The sequence below is a fragment of the Mobula hypostoma genome, chromosome 22 (assembly GCF_963921235.1).
Source record: "Mobula hypostoma chromosome 22, sMobHyp1.1, whole genome shotgun sequence".
Taxonomy (NCBI): Eukaryota; Metazoa; Chordata; class Chondrichthyes; order Myliobatiformes; family Myliobatidae; genus Mobula; species Mobula hypostoma.
In genome coordinates, this window is record NC_086118.1 from 18,089,615 (window position 1) to 18,111,434 (window position 21,820).

The 21,820-nt window shown below is 39.8% G+C and overlaps 1 protein-coding gene across 1 annotated transcript in view; it reads left to right on the forward strand.

The window, feature by feature from the left end:
- Window positions 1-21,820, forward strand: part of dnah9 (dynein, axonemal, heavy chain 9) — a 585,611-nt gene that overhangs the window by 452,708 nt on the left and 111,083 nt on the right. The window contains exons 60-62 of the mRNA XM_063074264.1: window positions 4,368-4,561; window positions 6,385-6,533; window positions 8,619-8,746. Of these exons, the coding sequence (XP_062930334.1) occupies window positions 4,368-4,561; window positions 6,385-6,533; window positions 8,619-8,746 (471 nt within the window). The remainder of the gene's footprint in view (window positions 1-4,367; window positions 4,562-6,384; window positions 6,534-8,618; window positions 8,747-21,820) is intronic.

The following is a 21,820-nucleotide window of genomic DNA, read 5'->3' on the forward strand; positions in this document are numbered from 1 at the left end:
ATTTACCGAATTCACCTGGGCTGAAGTTAGACATTCCTGACATCACTATCAGGAACTTGGTTCCACCTGGCGTTCAGGAATTCCTTGGGGTTGCAGCCCCTTCTGCTAAAAGTGCTGATTAAGTAGAAGAGTGGATAAAAACCATAGATTGGAAGCTCAAACATCTGGGCAGATGCGCAGAAAACCTGCTTCAGTTTCTAACTTCTATCGATAAGACAGAGCACTACTCCCTGGCCCAATTTATTAGCACATGAGTGGTGCATGTTCCTCTGTCCAGATGTGCACAGTGCCTGCTACATCCTCTGACCTTAGATCAACCCTGGACACAGGTTGGAGAAGGGTAACAAGGACTGGCCAGGGAACCACAGACCTACAAACCTGGCTTCAGTAACAGGGAAGTTACTGGAGACCATTCTGAGGGACAAGACTTGGATAGTTAAGGCCTGACAGGAATAGTCGGCAGAGTTCATGTCTGACGAATCTTTGGAGTTTTTGGAAAAGGTAACTAAGGGGATAGATGAAGGTAGCGGAGTGAACGTTGGCCTTTGACTAGGTCCACTATTCAGGCAGGTTAGGTCGCATGGGATTCAGGGGGAGCTAGTGAGGTGGAAGTGGATTCAGAATTGGCTCAATGATAGGAAGCAGAGGATGATGGTTGAAAGTTGATTCTCTGACTTAAAGCCTGTGAATAGTGGGGTGCCCCAGTGGTCAGTGTTCAGAACTCTGTTATTCATTATGCAGGCAAAGAATTTGGATGCGGCACAATTAGCAAGTTTGTTGATGATATCACATTGGGGGTGTAGTTGATAGTGCAGCAGGTTACAGTTAATTGCAAAGAGATCTTGATAAGCTTGAGAGATGGGCAAATGGATTTCAACTGAGATAACTGTGAGGTGATGCATTTTGGACATTCACACCGGGGTAGGATCTATACAGTGAATGGCAGGGCACTGACGAGTGTTGTGGAACAGCAGGGCCTGGGACTACAAGTGCGCAGTTCTCTGAAAGCAGTTGCGGAAGTTGACAGGATGTTGAAGAAGGCATTTAGCATACTGGACAACATCAGTCAGGACATCTGTTTAGGAATTGGGAAATTATACTGCAGTTATACAAGTCATTGGTGAGCCTGCACTTGAATAACTGTGTACGGTTTTGGTCTCCCTGTTATAAGAAAGATACTGTCAAGCTGGAGAGGATGCAGAAGAGATTTTCCAAGGTGCTGCCTGAACTAGAGGGCCCGAGATATAGGGAGAGATTGACCAGGTTGGTTCTTTATTCCCTGGAATACAACAAAATGAGGGGCAGCCTCATAGAAGTTTATACAACCATGAGGGGTATGGATAAGGTGGGAGGTCACAGTCCTTTCTCTAGGGTTGAGGAGTCCAAAACTAGAGAACGCAGATACAAAGTAAGAGCGGAGAAATTTAAAAAGGCAGTCGAGAGGTAATGAATTTACACAGGGTACCTGGAATGAGCTGTGAGATGGTGGATGAGATAAGTAAAATTTAAGAGGTACTTGGAAGCATATGTGGAGGGGAGGGGCTAAGCTCAGGCAGCCGGGAGGTTTCTGTGGTCGGCATGGACCATTTGGGCTGAAGGGCCTGTTTCCCTGCTGTATAGCTCTATGACTCTATGACTGTGTGTTATTTTCCAATATGGCCAAGCAGCACCCATGCCTTTTGATCCTTGGTGCTCAAAGGCATTTAGACTTGTGCTTACATTTTAGTCAAGTTTATATTAGATAATGAAATAGCCGCCATATTTAATATACTGAAGAATGAAAATGATGTTGCTGAATTAAGTTTTATCTTCAAAAGGTTTTAAACAGTATCTACTCATTTGCTTATAATTTGCTTAATTCTGGATTCCATAATTCCTTAGATCTTCTTTTGTCTATGGAGATCCAGCCCCATCTTCTCCAATCTGGCCATGTTACTGAAGTCCCACGTTGTTGGAATCATTTTAGTAAATAAATATACTGTCTATACACTTGGTGCACACAGGTTTTCAAAGACATCTATTACTAGGGGGTGCTCAGATCCAGTTCAATCTATGTCCTATTGCTGAGCAGACTGAGAATCACTGGTTAGAAATAAAGATGCTGAAAGGCATAGAGGAAACAGATGTTTCTGTACTTGTTTTGACACTAGGACAGAGCAGTATGCTTTTGGAGTTGTAAACATCTATACACAACATAGCCCAGTCATTGCAGGTGAGCAGATATGTGGGATGTTTTTGGTTCCTTTAAGATGTAGGTGGATGTTTTACTGAAATAAGACTCTGCTAAATGTTTTTCTTCATTCTATTTATTCTCAGTAAAAGGAAATTGAAAGTTTGGAATGAATAGCCCCAATTGTATTTCAGTGTTTTAAATATTAGTTGATACCAAGTCCTTATTTCTTCAGTCAAGCACAAGATAATAATTCTTCCTGTTGTTAATGTATATTGATTTTGCCAAATTTCCCTGAGGGTTAGAACTACACCAAAGTAAATCTACCTAGGAACATACACACACTTGACTGAATATATCAGCCATAATCAATAACAAATGCACTGTTGATTTGATTAATTGACTTTGAAACACTTAACCCAAAGTTCCTTTTTCCTGTTTCACCTATCTAAATAGAAGAAACACTTTCATCAGCCTGCTTGTCATCCGTTTGCCCTTAATTTTCTGGTTATCATGGAATTCTGTGCAAGAGCATTGGATGTCCTTGTAAGGTATAGATCAGGGGTTCCCAACCTGGGGTTCACAGAGCCCTTGCTTAGTGGTGTTAGTCCATGGCATAAAAAAAGTTAGGAACCCCTAGTATAGATCATTTTATCTGTGCATCTCATTAGAACAAAAATCAGAAAGAATTTCTTTAGCTAAAGAGTGATAAATCTGTGAAATTCACTGCAACAGATGGCTATGAAGGCTAAGTCACTGGGCATATTTAAAGTGGAATTCGATAGGTTCTTCCTTTCTAAGGGCATCAAAGGGTATGTGGAGAAGGCAGGAAACCAGGATGAAGTGGAAAAATTAATCACCTATGATCAAATGATGCAGCAGATGCAATGGGCTGAATGGCTTATGTCTTCTGGTCTTAAATTATATTCGTAACTACTGTATCTAAAAACACTGGATTGTATTATCTCTTAAAATTCTTTACTTTGCTAGCTCTTTAATAAGCTCCAAGGATAGCAATTGTTTTTCTGATTTTTTTCCAGTTATAAATATATGAAACCAGGTTTTTCTCAAGAACATCACATAGATTTATCCAAAGGTCAATAGGTTCTACCATTTACTGGGCATTGTTAATTACCTCAGAGGTAGTGGTGGTGATCCACCTTCTGATGCATTGCAGCTTATAGATGATTGAAGCTGCCATTAGATGGGTTGCTTTTTTTTTGGGTGGGGGGGCAGATTTTGACCCGGTGACGATGAAGAAACAGATTTATTTGCGGTCTTTGACTTGGATGAAAACTTACAGGTGCCCTCTTTTCCCATGCACCGGCTCTCAAGTCAAGTTGAGTTTATTGTCATATGCACAAGTACATTTACTGCATGCACATGTGTAATGGAAAGCTTACTTGCAGCAGCATCACAACCACTTAATACTACAGGCATAACATTCAGAGTAAAATCATAAACATAAATCATACAGGAATTGTTCAGAAAGCAAATACAATTAAAAACAAAAAGAAAATGAAGTTCCTTATCATGCAAGTGGTCAGCGTGTCGTTATATCAAGGTACTAATTAGGGTTGTGTAAATTGGTTCAAAAACTGAATGTCTGAAGAGAAATAGCTATTCTGGTGAGGGACTTCAGATTTCTGTACCTTCTAGCTGTGAGAAGATGGCACACCTCAAGAGATGAGGGTCTTTGGTGATAGGTGCTACTTTTATTGAAGCACTGTCCTATGTAGGTACTTTATTGTTCTGCTAGATGGCGGAGTCTGCATGTGGTGGTGTAAAATGAAGTCAATCATTTAGTAACTGACAGTAGTTTGAATAATTGTCATGCACTAAAATATCAACGAGGATTGCCTTGTGGAGATACATGTGATACATAATCATATTCAGAACAGGTTTTCCCTTCCACTTCCTTCCATGGCTATATTCATAGATCTTTCTGTCAAATTTTCTTTAATGGGTGCATCCAATGTAGATATAATGCCAGTACTTTCAAAATGTATGTAAAGTAAGAATGTAACAACAGTGTGGAATTATGTTGCAAAGATGTTTATTTTTGGCAAGAGAACGGTGGAGGGGTATGGGTTAGTGTCAACACAATGAAGGAACAGAATTTGAATTGTGTGTGGGCTGGCAAATTCAGAGGAAGTGAAAATAAATCTTTTATACACATTTTTTTTAACGTTATTAGGCTCTAGCATCTATGGAGGAGTTTCGAAACCTTGACCGTGATATTGAAGGCTCTGCCAAACGATGGAAGAAGTTTGTGGAGTGTGAATGTCCAGAGAAAGAGAAGTTTCCACAGGAGTGGAAAAACAAAACAACTTTGCAGCAGTTGTGTATGATGAGGGCACTGCGTGCTGACCGAATGACCTATGCAGTCCGGTAAGAACAAAAGGTCCCTTCATTGTTACAATTAAAGTTGAGTTTATTGTCGTATGTACAGGTGCAATAAAAAAAACCCTGCAATGACATTACATCATATAAGCAGCATTCACAAGAGAAACCTAAAGTGTACAAAGTATTTATAAGAAGGAACTCAATGTTAATGTGCAAAATAACAAATAACGGTGTTGCTATACCGGGGTGGTGATTTGGGTTATTCATGTTGGTTCAAGAACCAAATGGTTGAAGAGAAGTAACTGTTAATGACCATTTTCAATAATTACTCGTTAATGGTTCAGGATGTTGTAGACTATAAAATCTTCATAGTGATCTAATGATTGTGCATTTGTACCACTATTAAGCTGTGTATTACTAAATTCTGAACCAGCAAACACTTACCAGGTCACTTTGATGGAATTGATCCATTTTGACCTGATAATAAATTTAACCTTCTGTTCTACATTTACTTTATAAAAAAGAAAATGGTGCCAATAATAACAGGAAGATTAAGTGGCTGTGTTCGTCTGGGCGAGGCTTCTGAGAAACATGACATTCCCTCATATTTTTGATTCCCATTTCCCAGCCAAGCCCAACCATTCTGAGAGGCTGACCTACCATCAGGTGGATAGTCTTTGACACTGGGCCACATTTACAGGGTGGTGGGATAGACCAAACTTTGTAAAGTAAGTTAGTCTGACTTTGAGGTAAGAGCGGGGCAGGTATAATGAGCTGAACATTGGGAGGCTGACTCAGGTAGAATCTAGTGTTGAGGAGATCCATTTCTAGAGGTGATGCCTAAGCACAAGGGTGAGGTCCAATTGCAGAGAAAGTAAATCGCAATGGTCAGTATCAGTTATAGGTTTGGGAAAGCATTCTACTATACCTTCTGAGGCAGGGCCTTAGGCCAAATATAACATAGTTCCACTCAGGTTTTCTGAGTGCTGAGATGACTGATCAGGCTACTTTGGGACTGCAGATTCTTCTACAGATGGGTCAGGAGGTTGTTGTTAGAGTGAGCAGATGGATGCCTTGTGTGGTGCTGTGCTCCTTCTATCTCTTACGTAAGGCCTCTCAATGCTCCTGATACATGACCTCAAGATTTTCAATGCTTTGTCCACTTGATGCCCGTCATAAACTAGAGGTTTGCAAGAACTGGTGAATATTTTACCTTTCCTCAATGATGATCTGCATATATTCTTCAATCTTTTTGCTCTTTCCACTGAGTAATCTCCACTCGTGATCAATATTGGAATAGAATGCCTTTTTACAGGAATCAGCGTCAAGCACCTGAATGTCATGGCCAACGCAATGTAGATGCTGGGGAGTAACTGGGCCTCGGTGCTGGGGATGTTGGCCTGATGTTAGTTGGTTATCCTCTCAGTGAATTTGGAGGATTTTATGGATACACCATTATTGACTCTATACCTGCTAACAGGCACAATCAGGAATATCTGATTGAACGTATGGTGACTGATAGATTAATTCATGAGAAGTCCAGAGGAAATACCTGAACTTTTCTTCTGCTAGTAATGTGCATCTGGTACCTGATCTTTATCCATGATGAAGGCACCCTCAGAAAGTAGGAAAGCAGTGTTTTTGATCAGAATGCACTTCATCATCCATGGAGAATTAGTACATTCTCAAATCCATGCAAGCAAATGAAATAAGCTTTGAATATAGGCCATCCACATTCTCCATACCGATAGATGAATAGCTTTGGTGGTGAACGTTTGGCAGGTGCAAATTCATTTTTGATTGCTGGCAAACATCAAAGTCAGTGCATGTTGTTATACAGTAATAAAAACCTGTCTTTATCTCCTCAGTGATTTTGTTGAAGAAAAATTGGGCAGCAAGTATGTCGTGGGGAGGTCACTGGATTTTGCAACATCCTTCGATGAATCTGGACCGGCCATACCGATGTTTTTTATCCTTTCTCCTGGTGTTGATCCACTCAAGGATGTAGAAAGACACGGTAATATTTCATGTATCTTCAGAGTCATAGCGCAAAAGCAGGCCATTTAACCCAATTTGACAATGCTGACCAATGCATACCTTTGTAGCTTTACCTACACGCACCGCTTCCTCTGGCAGCTAGCTCCATATGCCAACCACCCTCTGTGTAAAAGAAAGGTTGTCCCTTGCTTGCCCTTTAAACCTTTTTCCTCTCACCATTCATCTATACGCTCTAATTTTAGACTCCCCTATCCAAAGTAAAGAAAGTATAGCCATTCACCTCATCCATTCCCCTCATGGTTTTATATACCTAAATAGGGTCATTTCTCAGCCTCCTACACTCCAAGCATGAAAACTCCAGCCTACCTAGACTTCCTTTCTGGTCCTTGTGAATCTTTTCTGCATCCTTTCCAGTTTATAACATCTTTCTGCTAATTAGGTGACCAAAACTGCACACGCACAATACTCCCAGTGTGATCTCACCAACATCTTCTACAAATATAACATGGGGAGTTGCAACTGTGCAACTACTTGAGCTCAGTGCTCCCACTAATGAAGGCAGACATGCCAATGTCTTCACCATCCTGTCCACCCGCACTGCCAGTTCCTCAAGAGTTAAAACTGAAGTTAAAATGGAACAGCTGCTCATAACTGACAATGACAACTTTAAATAATCATTTAGCAATTGACCAGCATATGATCAATAATAATTACGATCATCCATTATGTCACGTCGTGTACTATTGAAACAGTCCAAGCAGGTGACAGCAGTTGTAAAGCTCATTGCTCCATGTTTTCAAATTCATGAGTGAAATGTTGAAATTAAAACTGAACATGCTGGACACAATCACTGGTGTAGGCAGAAGCAGTTGAGGCTTCAAGTTCACCAGCAAAACAAAAAGGTTAGGTTTTAGTGATGGGGGTGTGGAAGGATGGGTAGAACAAAGGACACATCACTGATTGCGTGAGACTAAATGGTTTAATGTATCGGTAGAAGTATAAGTTAGGATCAGATTACGCTTCTTTGTATGTGCAATGAGTTTAATAGTAAGGGTATAGTTATGCCCAGCAGCCCAACCAAGACAAATAGGAAAAGAAAATTAGAGTGAATATGATGATAAGCAGTAATGGCTAGTTTGGATAAAAAGTAAGAGCAAGTTTTTCAACTTTGAAGAATTTATAACTGAATTCAGAAGGCTATGTGTACCCGGATGGAAGATGTATTGTCTTTCCAGTTTGTTTTGAACCTTGTTTGAACAGTGCAGGGGGCCACTGAATGGTCATGGTGGAAAAGAGATGTTGAATTATGATGTGGCCAATTGGAAGCTCAGGGTCGCCCCATGGTCTGAACAAAGGTGTTCCTCAAAGCAATCACCCATCTCTATTTGGTTACTCAAATGTACAGAAGTTTACGTTGTAAACACAGAATTCAGTAGACTAGATTGGCAGTGCAAACAAATCACTCCTTCAACTGGATAAAACTTTTTGTTCCCTGGATGGTGGGAAAGGACATGTGGTGCAGTTCCTGTGGTTGTGAAATACTGATTTGGGACTAAATTGTGATTCACGTCAAGATTTTGCATATATTTGGGTTAGCCACAGTTTGTTTTTGAAGATGTTGTCTACACTAATTGAGGAGCTATCACATTGCCTTTTTTGAAGGAAAGGTACACAAAAAAGATAGTATTTAAAGCACAGAACCCAATGATAAAACTACAGACTGGCAAAGATTAATTGTAATATTTCAATTCATGTACACAAACCTTGACTTCTAAATATGTTCCTGGTTTAACTGAGAACATAAATATTATATTTTTATAAAAATGAGTTTATCAATATATTATGTAGCTAGTGGCAACTTTGAATGGCCTGTCAAAATTGTGTACAAATTATTAGGTAAAAATTTAATACATCTGAAAATTTAATAAAATATATTTCCTTATTGCTTTCTGTATGCGTATTCACATTAAAATGCAGGGAAGCATAATAGACTGTATTCAGTATAGTGATAGACACAAAGCTGAGTCATCACTTTTGTGTGATCGGATTAGATCATACTAACAAAGGATGAAGTGCTCATTCTCATTTTGTTTTTCAACTGCAGGCAAAAAGCTGGGTTTTACATTTGACAACAGGAACTTCCACAATGTCTCACTCGGACAGGGTCAGGAAGTGGTAGCCGAGCATGCTCTTGACCTGGCAGCCAAAGAGGGCCACTGGGTTATTTTACAGGTATGTAACACATTTCTGCTATTTGGATATATTATGCAATACTGATTCTCTGCGCTTTATCTAATTACGTGATTTGGCTTTTTTTTGGGACTCTTTTGATATCTGTTCTATCACATTTAAAAGTGGACAGGGTAAATTTATTTCAAATCATTTTGTTATTTACAACAGATATTCTGTGGATCTACAGATGCCACTATATCTATGCTCTTCCTCCAGTTTGCTAATTTTCCAACTGATCCGCAAGCAGATCTGTACAGTGTGAGGAGAGTGCAAATTTATTAAATATGTGTTGGAGTAATGTTCAGTAAATAGCAGAATCTAAGCAAATTCACTGCACAGGAAACACAGAAGAAATATTGATTTAATAATGTATCCATATTACTCTCCACTGATCCATGTTGTGAATGACGTCATTAGATGCAGTAAAAAACTGCATTGATCTTAATTCCTGTCAGCTTCCTACTGACCAAATTTGCTATAATGTTGATTTTTAACATGTGTTTCAAAAATTAGATTCATACACCATTGACTCAGTGGCTACAGCCCACTGAGTAATCTTTGGCTCTGCTTACAGCTCATTAATATCTTTTTAGCTGTATCATCTCTAGGTACATTTTATAAGCAGATCTCAGAGTTAACTACATCCTGTTATTTTTAGATTGTGCTTAGTTTCTGTAAAGTTTCCAGCTTGTAATCCATTTGTTTTATGAAGAAAAATAACTATTTATGTATACAATTATATAGAATTATATAGAAACAGTGTGACTACTCAGTCATTATTTGAGATCAGCCACTTTTCCCCCAGTTTGGTTCCATTTTGTGAATAAGAATGAGTTAAGATACTTTGTCTAGAATATAACAACCAAAAGCAAATTGTGTGTGGGTTGCTTTGCAGTATTTGCATTTGATACCCAAGCCTGTAAGTGTAAACTAATTTCAAATGTAGTTCTAATTTTTCTTATGAGTTCTCCATCTGCCTGAAGTTCATTTGTAAAGAGAAATAAAAATTATTTAAAAATAACTGATTAATATTAGTATGATAGTGTTTAATAGTGCAATGCTTGACATTAATACTGTCACTTGTCCTTTCTTTCTGTTGTCGATCTTTGATTAACTTAACTAGACTTATTTAAAATGTCCTAAAGTTGATTTACTTTCGTTTTTTGTAAGCTCCAGCAAGACTATCTTTTACTTCTCAGGATCTGTCAGTTGATCTGTGTGTCTGGCAGATAAATAGTGTTTTCTCATTAGTTTTCAAAAGTTATTGTGGTTCTTCTCACTGGAATAGATTTGACTCATCACAGCAACACACCCAAAATGCTGGAGGAACTCAGCAGGCCAGGTAGCATCTAAGGAAAAGAGTACAGTTGACGTTTTGGGTTGAGACCCTTCAGCAAGAAGGGCCCTCCAGCATTTTGTGTGTGTTGCTTGGATTTCCAGCATCTGCAGATTTTCCCTGGTTTGTGATTGGTTGACTCATCATAGCACTGTTCCTTTACACTGGTGACAGCTTAGTAACAAACTCTTTCTCATAAGTAAGGCTAACTTTTAGTGAAACTGGCCTCATACATTTTCTACCAAATTATGTGCCTGTAAATCCCTTTGGAGATGATTTTTCTGATTTCCTAATTGTTTTGTTTCTTAAAAATAATACACAAAGCTGTTTCATGGCTGAATATTTTAACTCTATTGTAGTAGCTACAGCGCTCCAAAATGGATTAATAAATATATTATCATAAACGTAAAGCACATTAATGCAAGCTATTAGCCAGAGCCGGTTAAATTTTAGTCTCAAGAAATGACTGATGTATTATACAAATGGTTCTTGGTAAACCAACGAACACCTTGCTTGGCGCCTTGCTAAACATTCAGCAGCACACGAGGTCTTAGATGAAGCTTGTGAAGAATATCAGGGAATCAGTTAAGTCTGTACACAGCAGCCATTAGGAACTGACATCAGGGTGACAGCTGCTTTTGCGGAATGAGATCAATAGGATCTTGATAAATTGGGGAGGACATCAGTAGACGTTGTGGAGCATAAGAGTAGAATATTAATCTGGTCAGTCTAGCAGATCAGTGAGTAGTGAATGAGAATCAGGTTTATTATAAGACCTTTTGGCCTATGAGTATGCTCTGTCATTCCATCATAGCTGATTTATTATCCCTCTCAACCCCATCCTCTTGCCTACTCCCTGTAACCTTTGATGCCCTAAGTAACCAAGAACCTAGCAACCTTTGCTTTAAATATAGTTAATGACTTGGCCTCCACAGCCATCCTTGGCAATGAATTCCATAGATTCACCACCCCCTGGCTAAAGAAATTCCTTCTCGTCTCTGTTCTAAATAGATGTCTCTCTGCTTTGAGGCTGTGCCCTCTGGTCCGAGTCTCACTTACATTTTCTTAACATCCACTCTGTCTAGGCCTTTCAAATCACTGACTATGTCATGAAATTTGTTTGTTTTCTGGAAGCGGTACAGTGCAAGACATAAAACATTATTATAAATAACTAATGGGTGTTTCTGGAGTCCGGTATGAGTCTTAGTCCTATGAAGTGGTGTCAATTAGTACCAGATACAAAATGCTGGAGGAACTCAGCAGGCCAGGCAGCATCTATAGGAAAGAGTACAGTCGATGTTTCAGGCCAAGACCCTTCATCAGTACACTTCTGAGCTAGACTGGGACTTATTGAAGCAAATCATTCACATGTATGAAGACTTTTGTAGAAGTAGCCTCTATGCTTGCAATTCTGTCCTTGGGCTGAGCCTGTTCTGTCTGAGTTATTCCATGCGCGAGAGCATCAGAGGCATGGGAACCCAGTAAGGATATCACTGAGTTCACACAACCTGCAGATTATTCCTACTTCCTTTTTGTAAATTTTTCCATTGAATTTAAATCATAATGCACAAAAAGATAGTGCTATATGAACCAACATTGTGGTAAACATTACTTTTAAATAGTTATTTTTAGGGTGCTGTTCTGGGATAGCATTTGAATCTATTTTCGAATACTGTCCCAGAAATGCTTGTAAACTGTAAACCTGAAAATTTGATAAATATTGACAACAAAATAGGACAATATTGCATAGCAGAGAAAAAAAATCCTTCCGTAGAAGCATGGTGGAAAGTATATGAAATGATTGCATTACAGCCTGGTGTGGAAACACCAATGCCCAGGAACAAAAAATGCTACCGAAAGTGGTGGATTGTCAGTCCATTACAGGCTAAGCCCTCCCCATCGCTGAGTATATTTACGTAGAGCGCTGCCGCAAGAGAGTAGCATCCATCATGGAAGACCCACACTAAGCAGGCCATGCCCTTTTCTCACTGTTACCATCGGGCACGAGGTACAGAAGCTTTCAGTCCAACATCGCTGGATTCAGAAACAGTTATTACCCCAGCACCATCAGGATCCTGAACCAGCTTGGTAACTTCACTCTTTATTAAGAACTGATTTTCTATGGCCTACAGGCTCACTTTCAAAGGTTCAAAAGGTTTAACGGTTCAATTTAATGTCAGAGAAATGTATAGAATATGCATCGTGAAACGCTTTTTCTTCGCAAACATCCACAAAAACAGAGAAGTGCCCCAAAGAATGAACGACAGATAAACGTAAGAACCCCAAAGTCGTCCCCTCCCGCATGTAAGCAGCAGCAAGCAACAATCCCCCTCCCCCCACCAGCAAAAAAAAACAAGCATTGGTACTATCACCCAGCACTCAAGCATGAGCAAAGCAATAGCAAGACGCAGGCTTGCATCGACAAACCGCTGATTTTCTCTCTCCCTAAAAAGGGCTCTTTTCAACTCGTGTTCTCAGTACTACTTTTATTTGCAACTTTTATGTGTGTTGCTTGAATTTCCAGCATCTGCAGAATTCCTGTTGTTTATTTGCAGCTTGCCTTCTTTGCATGTTGTTGTTTGGCAGCTTCATCTATATATTTATGGTTTTATATAAAATTATATTGTATTTTTTCTTGTAAATGTAAATGCGTGCAAGAAAATAAATCTCAAGGCAAATAGTAACATATATGCAGTTTGATAATAAATTTATTCTGAACTTTGAAATGAAGGAGTTTCAATGTTCATTATCAGAAATCTCACTTCACATATTTCAGTCAACTCAATTTATTATGTGAATGACTTCCACATATTATTGCTTCAGTTGCTGTTGTAAATTAAACAGCAAGCTTCCAAATGGATAATACTGTAGGTGTTAATCAAGTTTTTGCTGCAGAATTGGAACAATTCATCATTTCTTTCAGTGCTGCCAAGCTTATTTTGTTATTTTACCTTGTAAAGTGGGTAGTTTGCAGCCATTGTCAAACTCTCATTGCAATTATCAGTAGTAATAGTTTGTTGTTCTTTATAACAATGGAGGTCATTGTGGGTCGGGTTTTTTTTTAAACTCTATGCTGCTTTGGAGGAAGATTTCGTATTTAGATTGCTGTTTGAAACTATAATGGATACTTCCTTTGTCGTCTTCTTGGCTGTATGCTTTCCAGTATTGTTCAAAGTGCGTGCTTAGTTTAGAAAATGTTTGATAATTTGTGGTGTGATTTTCTGCTCATCCAGACATTTGATTCAGTTCAGTGAAGTGCCTTTTCTTGAAAGAATGAATCCGACGGATATAAATGGAAAATTGCAGTTCTATGAATAGATAAGCAGCTTGGAAATTGTTGTGAGAAATTGGCCCAGAAACAGTCATCCACTGAGTGTGGTGAAGAATGGGATTACGATGGGTTCAGTAATATACTGTGACAATGAAACGTCATTAGGCATCGTCAACCTCCATGGAATTAGGTATTTAACAGATTAAAATACAAATTTAATTGTCATATGGTGATATGTACTGATTCTTGATACAAATAACAAAAATCTGCATTTATATGGAATGATTGGCATGACCTGATGCAGGTCTGAGATATTTGAGGAATATCAGGTCTGAGATATTTGAGCCAAATAAGGAAGTGCAGTCAAGTCTTAGATACAGTCAGTGTTCAGGAAGTACTCAAAGGATGAAAGGAAGATATAGAGGGGCAAGAATTCAGGGAATGAATTTTTAAGTGTGCAGCTTTTTTAGCTACAGGTACTATTGTCAGGACTTTATTGGTAAAATCTAGGTCAATGAACCCTCAGCTGGAAGTTACAGAGATTATGAGATGTGTGAACATGGATTTAAATAGAATTTTCTATAGCAGGTACTGAGCTACCAAGAATCAATGGAGGTTAGTAAGGTCTGGAATAAATAGGGGAATGGTCCTTGTTGAAAAATATTCTACAGTTTCTGAAGTTTATGTCAGGTGAAGGATAAGAACTTGGGTTGATGTGCATTGGAGTATACTAATCTGGACATGACAGACAGGGTGTTGAAGTTTTTAGCGCACATGGCTGAGGTCACCATTTCGTGGGTTTAAGAAAGGGGAGAAATATGTTTCCAATATCAATGCCGCTCATCATCATATACACCTCTATCAGGTCAACTCTCATCCTATGTCGCTCCAAGGAGAAAAATCCAAGTTCACTCAACCTATTCTCAGAAGGTATCCTCTCCAATCCAGGCAACATCCATCTAAATTTCCTCTGCACCCTTTCTATAGTTTCCACACCCTTCCTGTAGTGAGGTGACCAGAACTGAGCGCAGTACTCCAAGTGGGGTCTGACCAGGCTCCTATATAGCTGTAACATTACCTCTCACTCTTGAACTCAATCCCATGGTTGATAAAGGCCAATTCACCGTATGTCTTCTTATCTCCACAGTCAACCTGCACAGCAGCTTTGAATGTCCTATGGTCTCGGACCCCGAGATCCCTCTGTTCCTGCACACTGCCAACAGTCTTACCATTAATACTATTTTCTGCCATAATATTTGACCTACCAAAATGAACCACCTCACCATTATCTGGGTTGAAATCCATTTGCCACTTCTCAGCCCAGTTTTGAATCCTATCAATGCCCCACTGTAACCTCTGACAGCCCTCCACACTATCCACAACACCCCCAACTTTTGTGTCATCAGCAAATTTACTAACCCATCCTTCCACTTCCTCATCCAGATCATTTATAAAAATCATGAAGAAAAGGGGTCCCAGATCAGATCCCTGAGGTACACCACTGCACACCAACCTCCATGCAGAATATGACCCGCCTACAACCACTCTTTGCCTTCTGTGGGCAAGCCAATTCTGGGTCCACAACGCAAGGTCCCTTTGGATCCCATGCCTCCTTACTTTGTCAATAAGTCTTGCATGGGGTACATTATCAAATGCCTTACTGAAATTCAAATACACCACATCTACTGCTCTTCCTTCATCAATGTGTTTAGTCACATACTCAAAAAATTCAATCAGGGTCGTAAAGCACGACCTACCTTTGGCAAAGCCATGCTGACTATTCCTGATCATGTTATGCCTCTCCAAATTTTCATAAATCTTGCCTCTCAGGATCTTCTCCATCAATTTCTCAACCACTGAAGTAAGACTCACTGGTCTATAATTTCCTGGGCTATCTCTACTCCCTTTCTTGAACAAGGGAACAACATACTTCATACTTTATTGTCACCAAACAATTGATACTAGAACATGCAATCATCACAACGATATTTGATTCTGCGCTTCCCGCTCCCTGGAGTACAAATCGATAGTAAATATTAAAAATTTAAATTATAAATCATAAATAGAAAATAGAAAATTGAAAGTAAGGTAGTGCAAAAAAACCAAGAGGCAGGTCTGGATATTTGGAGGGTACGGCCCAGATCCGGGTCAGGATCCGTTCAGCAGTCTTATCACATCTGCAACCCTCCAATCCTCCGGAACTTCTCCCGTTACCATTGATGATTCAAAGATCATTGCTAAGGGTCAGCAATCTCTTCTCTCGCCTCCCACAGTAGCCTGGGGTATATCTCATCCAGTCCCGATGACTTCTCCAACTTGATGCTTTTCAAAAGCTCCAGCACGTCCTCCTTCTTAATGCCTATATGCTCAAGCTTTCCAGTCACTGTAAGTCATCCCTACAACTGCCAAGGTCCTTTTCTGTAGTGAATACTGAAGCAAAGTATTCATTAAGAACCTCCACTACCTCCTCCGGTTCCATACACACTTTTCCACTGTCATACTTGATTGGTCCTATTCTCTCACGTCTTATCCTCTTGCTCTTCACATACTCGTAGAATGCCTTGGGGTTTTCCTTAATCCTGCTCACCAAGGCCTTCTCATGGCCCCTTCTGGCTCTCCTAATTTCATTCATAAGCTCCTTCCTGCTAGCCTTATAATTTTCTAGATCTCTATCACTACGTAGTTTTTTAATCCAAACCTTTCGTAAGCTTTTCTTTTCTTCTTGACTAGATTTTCAACTGCTTTTGTACACCATGGTTCATGTACCCTGCCATCCTTTCCCTGTCTCATTGGAATGTACCTGTGAAGAAAACCATGCAAATATCCCCTCAACATTTGCCACATTTCTGCCGTACATTTCCCGAGAACATCTCTTCCCAATTTATGCTTCCAAGTTCCTGCCTAATAGCTTCATATTTCCCCTTATTCCAATTAAACGCTTTCTTAACTTGTCTGTTCCTATCCCTCTCCAACGCTATGGTAAAGGAGATAGAATTATGATCACGATCTCCAAAATGCCCTCCCACCGAGAGATCTGACACCTGACCAGGTTCATTACCCAGTTCCAGACCAAGTACAGCCTCTCCTCTTGTAGGCTTATCTACATACTGTGTCAGGAAACCTTCCTGAACACACCTAACAAACTCCACCCCATCTAAACCCCTTGCTCTTAGGAGATGCCAATCAATATTGGGGAAATTAAATTCCCCCATCGTGACAGCCCTGTTATTACTGCACCATTCAGAATCTGTCTCCCTATATGCTCCTTGATGTTCCTGCTACTATTGGGTGGTCTATAAAAAGCATGCAGTAGAGTTATTAATCCCTTCCACCCACAGGCACTCAGTAGACAATCCCTCCATGACTTCCTCCTTTTCTGCAGCTGTGACACTATCTCTGATCAGCAGTACCACACCCCCCACCTCTTTTGCCTCCCTCTCTGTCCTTTCTGAAACATCTAAAGCCTGGCACTTGAAGTAACCATTCCTACCCTTGAACCATCCAAGTCTCTGTAATGGCTCCAACATCATAGCTCCAAGTACTGATCCATGATCTAAGCTCACCTGCTTTGTTCATGATGCTTCTTGCATTAAAATAGACACATTTCAAACCATCAGTCTGAGCACATCTCTTCTCTATCACCTGCTTATCCTCCCTCTCACACTGCCCACAAGCTTTCTCTATTTGGGAGCCAAACACCTCTTCCTCCATATCTTCAGTTTGGTTCCCACCCCCCAGCAATTTTAGTTTAAACTCTCCCCAGTAGCCTTAGCGAACCTCCCTACCAGGATATATTTCCCCTTCGGATTCAAGTGCAACCTGTTCTTTTTGTACAGGTCATGCCTGCCCCAGAAGATGTCCCAATAATCCAGAGATCTGAATCCTTGCCCCCTGCTGAAATCCCTCAGCTGCGCATTTATCCTCCACCTCACTCTATTCCTATACTCACTGTCATGTGGCACAGGCAGTAATCTCGAGATTGCTACCTTTGAGGTCCTGCTTCTCAGCTGCCTTCCTGACTCCCTGTAGTCTGTTTTCAGAACCTCCTCCCTTTTCCTACATATGTCATTGGTGCCAATATGCACCACGACCTCTGGCTGTTCATCTTTCCATTTCAGGACGTGATAGACGTGATCAGAAACATCCTGGACCCTGGCACCTGGGAGGCAAACTACCATCCGTGCTTCTTTCCTGCATCCATTGAATTATCTGTCTGACCCCTAACTTATAGAGTCCCCTATCACTGCTGCCATCCTCTTCCTTTCCCTACCTTTCTAAGACACAGGGCCAGACTCTGTGCCAGAGGCGCGGCCACTGTTGCTTCCCCCAGGTAGGTCATCACCCCCCCCCCCGACAGTACTCAAGCAGGAGTACTTATTGTTAAGGGGGACAGCCACAGGGGTACTCTCTAGTATCTGACTCTTGCCCCTTCCCTCTCCTGACTGTTATCCACTTACCTGTCTTCCGAGGACCCGGTGTGACTACTTGCCTATAGCTCTATCACCTCCTCACTTTCGCTGACCAGAATACCCTCATATTTCAGTATATGAGAGTATAATTCAGATCTAAATGTTGGAATACTTGTTGTTGAGTCATTGGTATTTATGCTATTTTTCAAAGTTCATATTCTGCTGCAAATGAACATATTTTTCGGTTACTCTTGATGACATTTTACTATATCATCTTGGCCTGGATGGCCTCAAAATATTTTCCAGTCTTTTGTTTTTAAAAAAAGTGGTTTAATTCTAATTTAACAAGGAAGAAGATGCTATTTTCATCTCAGCAATGGAAATTATAGTTACAGTCTTGAATAGGATAAATAGAAATTCCCAGAAAGGTTAAATGCATTTAAACTGGATAAGTTATTCAATCTCGACAGGTTAAACTGAGAGAAATAAGCAAAGAAATTGCAGAAGTTTTGGTCATAATCCTCTAAACTTCAGTGAATTCAAGTGGTGCCTAAAGACTGGAACATGACAAATGTTACATTCTTGTTTAAAAACAAGTGTAGGACTAAACCCAGTCATGACAGACCAGCAGTGTAAGTTATTGTAGTATTTAAACTGTGATCAAAAGCAGAATTGGACAGATGTAGATTAATTTGCAACAGGCAGCATTTATCTGTTAAACAAGTTGTGCTTAAATAAATTGATATAGATTTTTGATGAAGTAATTGAGTGGACTAATGAAAGAAATGAAGTTGATGTGGTGAATAAGGACTTCCAGAAATCATTTGAAACTCATGGAATAAGATGGATGGAACATTGACTAAGTTAATGAGGGGGATCTGATGAAAGTCAGTATAATCATGAGGGATATTTACAGAGTCGATGGAAAGGAAGTGTTTCCATTGCTAAGGGGGTCAAGTCCAAGAACATATAGAATGATGCGCATAGCATAAGAACCACACCCAATATTAGGAAAACTTATTTTCTACAGTAATGTTCAGAGCCAGGAATGTGCTGCCAGGTGCAGTAAAAGAGAAGAATTCAATTGGATATTTTACAATAGAGCTGGATAAGTATTTTAAAAGAAAGAATTTTCAGGGTTTCAGGATAGTGCTAGAGTAGTTCTAGTTGGATTTCCCTTTAAGTTGAGCCATCATGGTTATGATAGATAAAATGGCTTCTTTTTCTTCTGTAACCATTTTCTGTAAATCCCTCTACAAGTTTTTGATTCTGTACTCTCTGCTATTTTTCAAAAGAAAGGTGACCATTCAGTGACTTGATAGTTTCTGATTATTTTATTCAGAAACTTTTGAAATTCTTGACTGCTAACACAGGCATCACAGAAAATATTATTTCCAAGTTTTCTTCTTTGCTCTTCTGTGCTTAATGATGGACATTGTTTTTTTTTATGGAAACGAAAAGATGATTAAATTTCAGTCTGCTGAGATCATTTGTTATATATACCATTTAGTTCATATTATTATTTCCAGTAAACATTTGCCACTAATATTAAAATTAGCTCACCTCCTATGATCTTTCCGGTAAGTGGCTCTTTTGGAAACAATCTGCATTGTAACATGATACATTGGAACTGCAATCCTAGTCTAAATTCCCTAAAGGGAAAATATAATTTCCAGTGAAACATTGAAATCTAAGCAATTTATCACTGAGCCCAGTTCAGCAAAAGAAATAATCTCCCCTTCTCTCTAGTTGGTTTTCAGATGCTGCCTTAACAACAGAACACTTGGATCTTGTACTACCATAGATTTACTCTGTATTTGCTTCATACAGTTTTTATTTCACTGTCTTGTAAGGTTTATGTATAATTAATATTTTGTTGCTTGAACTCTGTGCCTGTGATGCTGCTGTGAGCAGGTTTTTGATTGTCCCTGTACTTTACCAGACTTACGCATGCCAATAAATTTAACTTGACTTGATAATAATTTGCACAGCTAGAAGTAAGCGATCATAGGTCTCTGGATCTGTGCAGCCATCTTATTATTCTGTATTGGCTTACATCCTTTTGGTTTAAACAACTAGCTTGCCAAGATCATTTGCTTAGATTTCAGATAATTTAGTTGTCCCAAGTTTAGCCACTATGAAGTTGTTACCATATTACTGATAGAGGCATTATCAAAACAGGATGGCCTCATCACCAAAGCTTAATCATCTCCTGACACTGACAGACACAGCAACACCTTAACCTTCGCAGAAGGCTAAAGAAATTCAACCAGTCCCCAGTGACTCAAAGATTCAAAGTAAAATTTATTATCAAAGTATGCATGCAGTATAGGTTCCTGAGATTTGTCTCCCCCACAGACAGCCATGGAAAAAAAGAAAACCATGGCAACATAGTTTTCAAAGAAAAATATCAAACCCCCCCCCCACGCACAAAAAAACCACAAATTGCGCATATGGCAACAGAAAAAGAGTAAAAAACACAGAATATAAAACAGAAAATCAAAAGAATCCAGACATATTCAATTCAATTCAGTGTTCATTATCTGCAGGCTGCCCCAATTCAAAGTCACCCAAAATAGTAATAAAAAAAGGAGCAGTCTGAAACCAGAAACATATCATAACATGAACTACAGAATACAATCCGCAAAATTGCGTCAATTAAACCTTGCCCAATACCCAGGGCTCCAGTACCATCCTCCAACAACATCATGGGAGAGAGCAACCATTCGAATGCAGGGACTTTTCTCCAGGGGCAGTGAGCTGGAGAGACAAAGAGAGACCATCACACACAGACAGCTTCCACTAGCAGCAGCAAGTGAGAGGCTGCTAGATGGCACTGAACACCCGCTCGCCTTCCGCACTCACCTCGATGTTTTTAGTCTTCTTCGTCATTTTAATCAGCGAGATTGGAGTCGATCGTGGGCTCAAAACAATCTTCAGGCTTCTTGGCCTCAAGCCGCACACCTCACAGAAATCCCTCGGAAACAGCAAAGTGCCAGATCACTCACACATCAAACTGGAGATCATAGGCTCCAACAGTACCACATTTGAAAGAAAAAGAAGACGTGAAAGAAGTAGTTTCGTAAGACGTCTGGAGGATGTCGCCCTTGGTTACATTGTTTGCTGGGAGCTCTTGACAATTTTTATATTTGCATGAGAGAGCACATCTTATCCAGGTTCATCAAAAGTTGCAATGAAAACTGTTCTGTCCAAGAGCAGAAGTTGGGAATGCAGTGCAGTGCGTCATGCTAACTAAACTCACCTCCATTGACTCAGTCTCCATGCTGCTGCATGGTAAAGCAGATAACATGATCAAAGACCCCTCGCAGCCTGGTGACTCTCCCTTCACCCCTCTCCTGAAGGACGGAAGATATAAAAGCCAGAGAGCATGTACCACCAGACTCAAGTTCAGCTTTCTTCCAAACACTGTTATCAGACTCCTGAATAGATCCCTAAAAGATGAACTCTCGGATGACTGATCTCTCAACCTACCTTATTGTGGCCCTTGTGCTTCACTTTTACTGGACATTTTCTGTAACTGTAACATCATGTTCTGATTTCTGTCTACCTTTTATCACCTCAATGTAGGGCATGAATCTTCTGGATGGCAAGCAAAACAAAAGCTTTACACTGTATCTTGGTACACATGACAATAATAAACCAATTTTCAATATTCAGGATTGTTCACATACAACATGAATTCAAGTTTCAGATAGAAGCTATCTCTGATAGACTTCAGAAAGGACTATTTTAATGTCTTCTGTGTTACCCAAGGCACTATTAAAGTTGGCACCAGACTTGACCATATCACAGAGAAACCACTTTTACCCTAGAGAACAGGGTTTCTCAACCTGGCGTCCATGGATCCCTTGGTTAATGGTAGGGATCCATGGCATAAAAAAAGGTTTGGAACCCCTGTGATAGAGGCTTCGGTGAGGAGAAGTTGAGGCTGCAGGTAGATTTTTTTCCATTTAATATTTCTTCCTTTCTTATTGCACAGTTGGGCAGTGGAGATGCCAGGCAAGATAATGGACTGCTCCTCTTTCAGGATGTGGGAA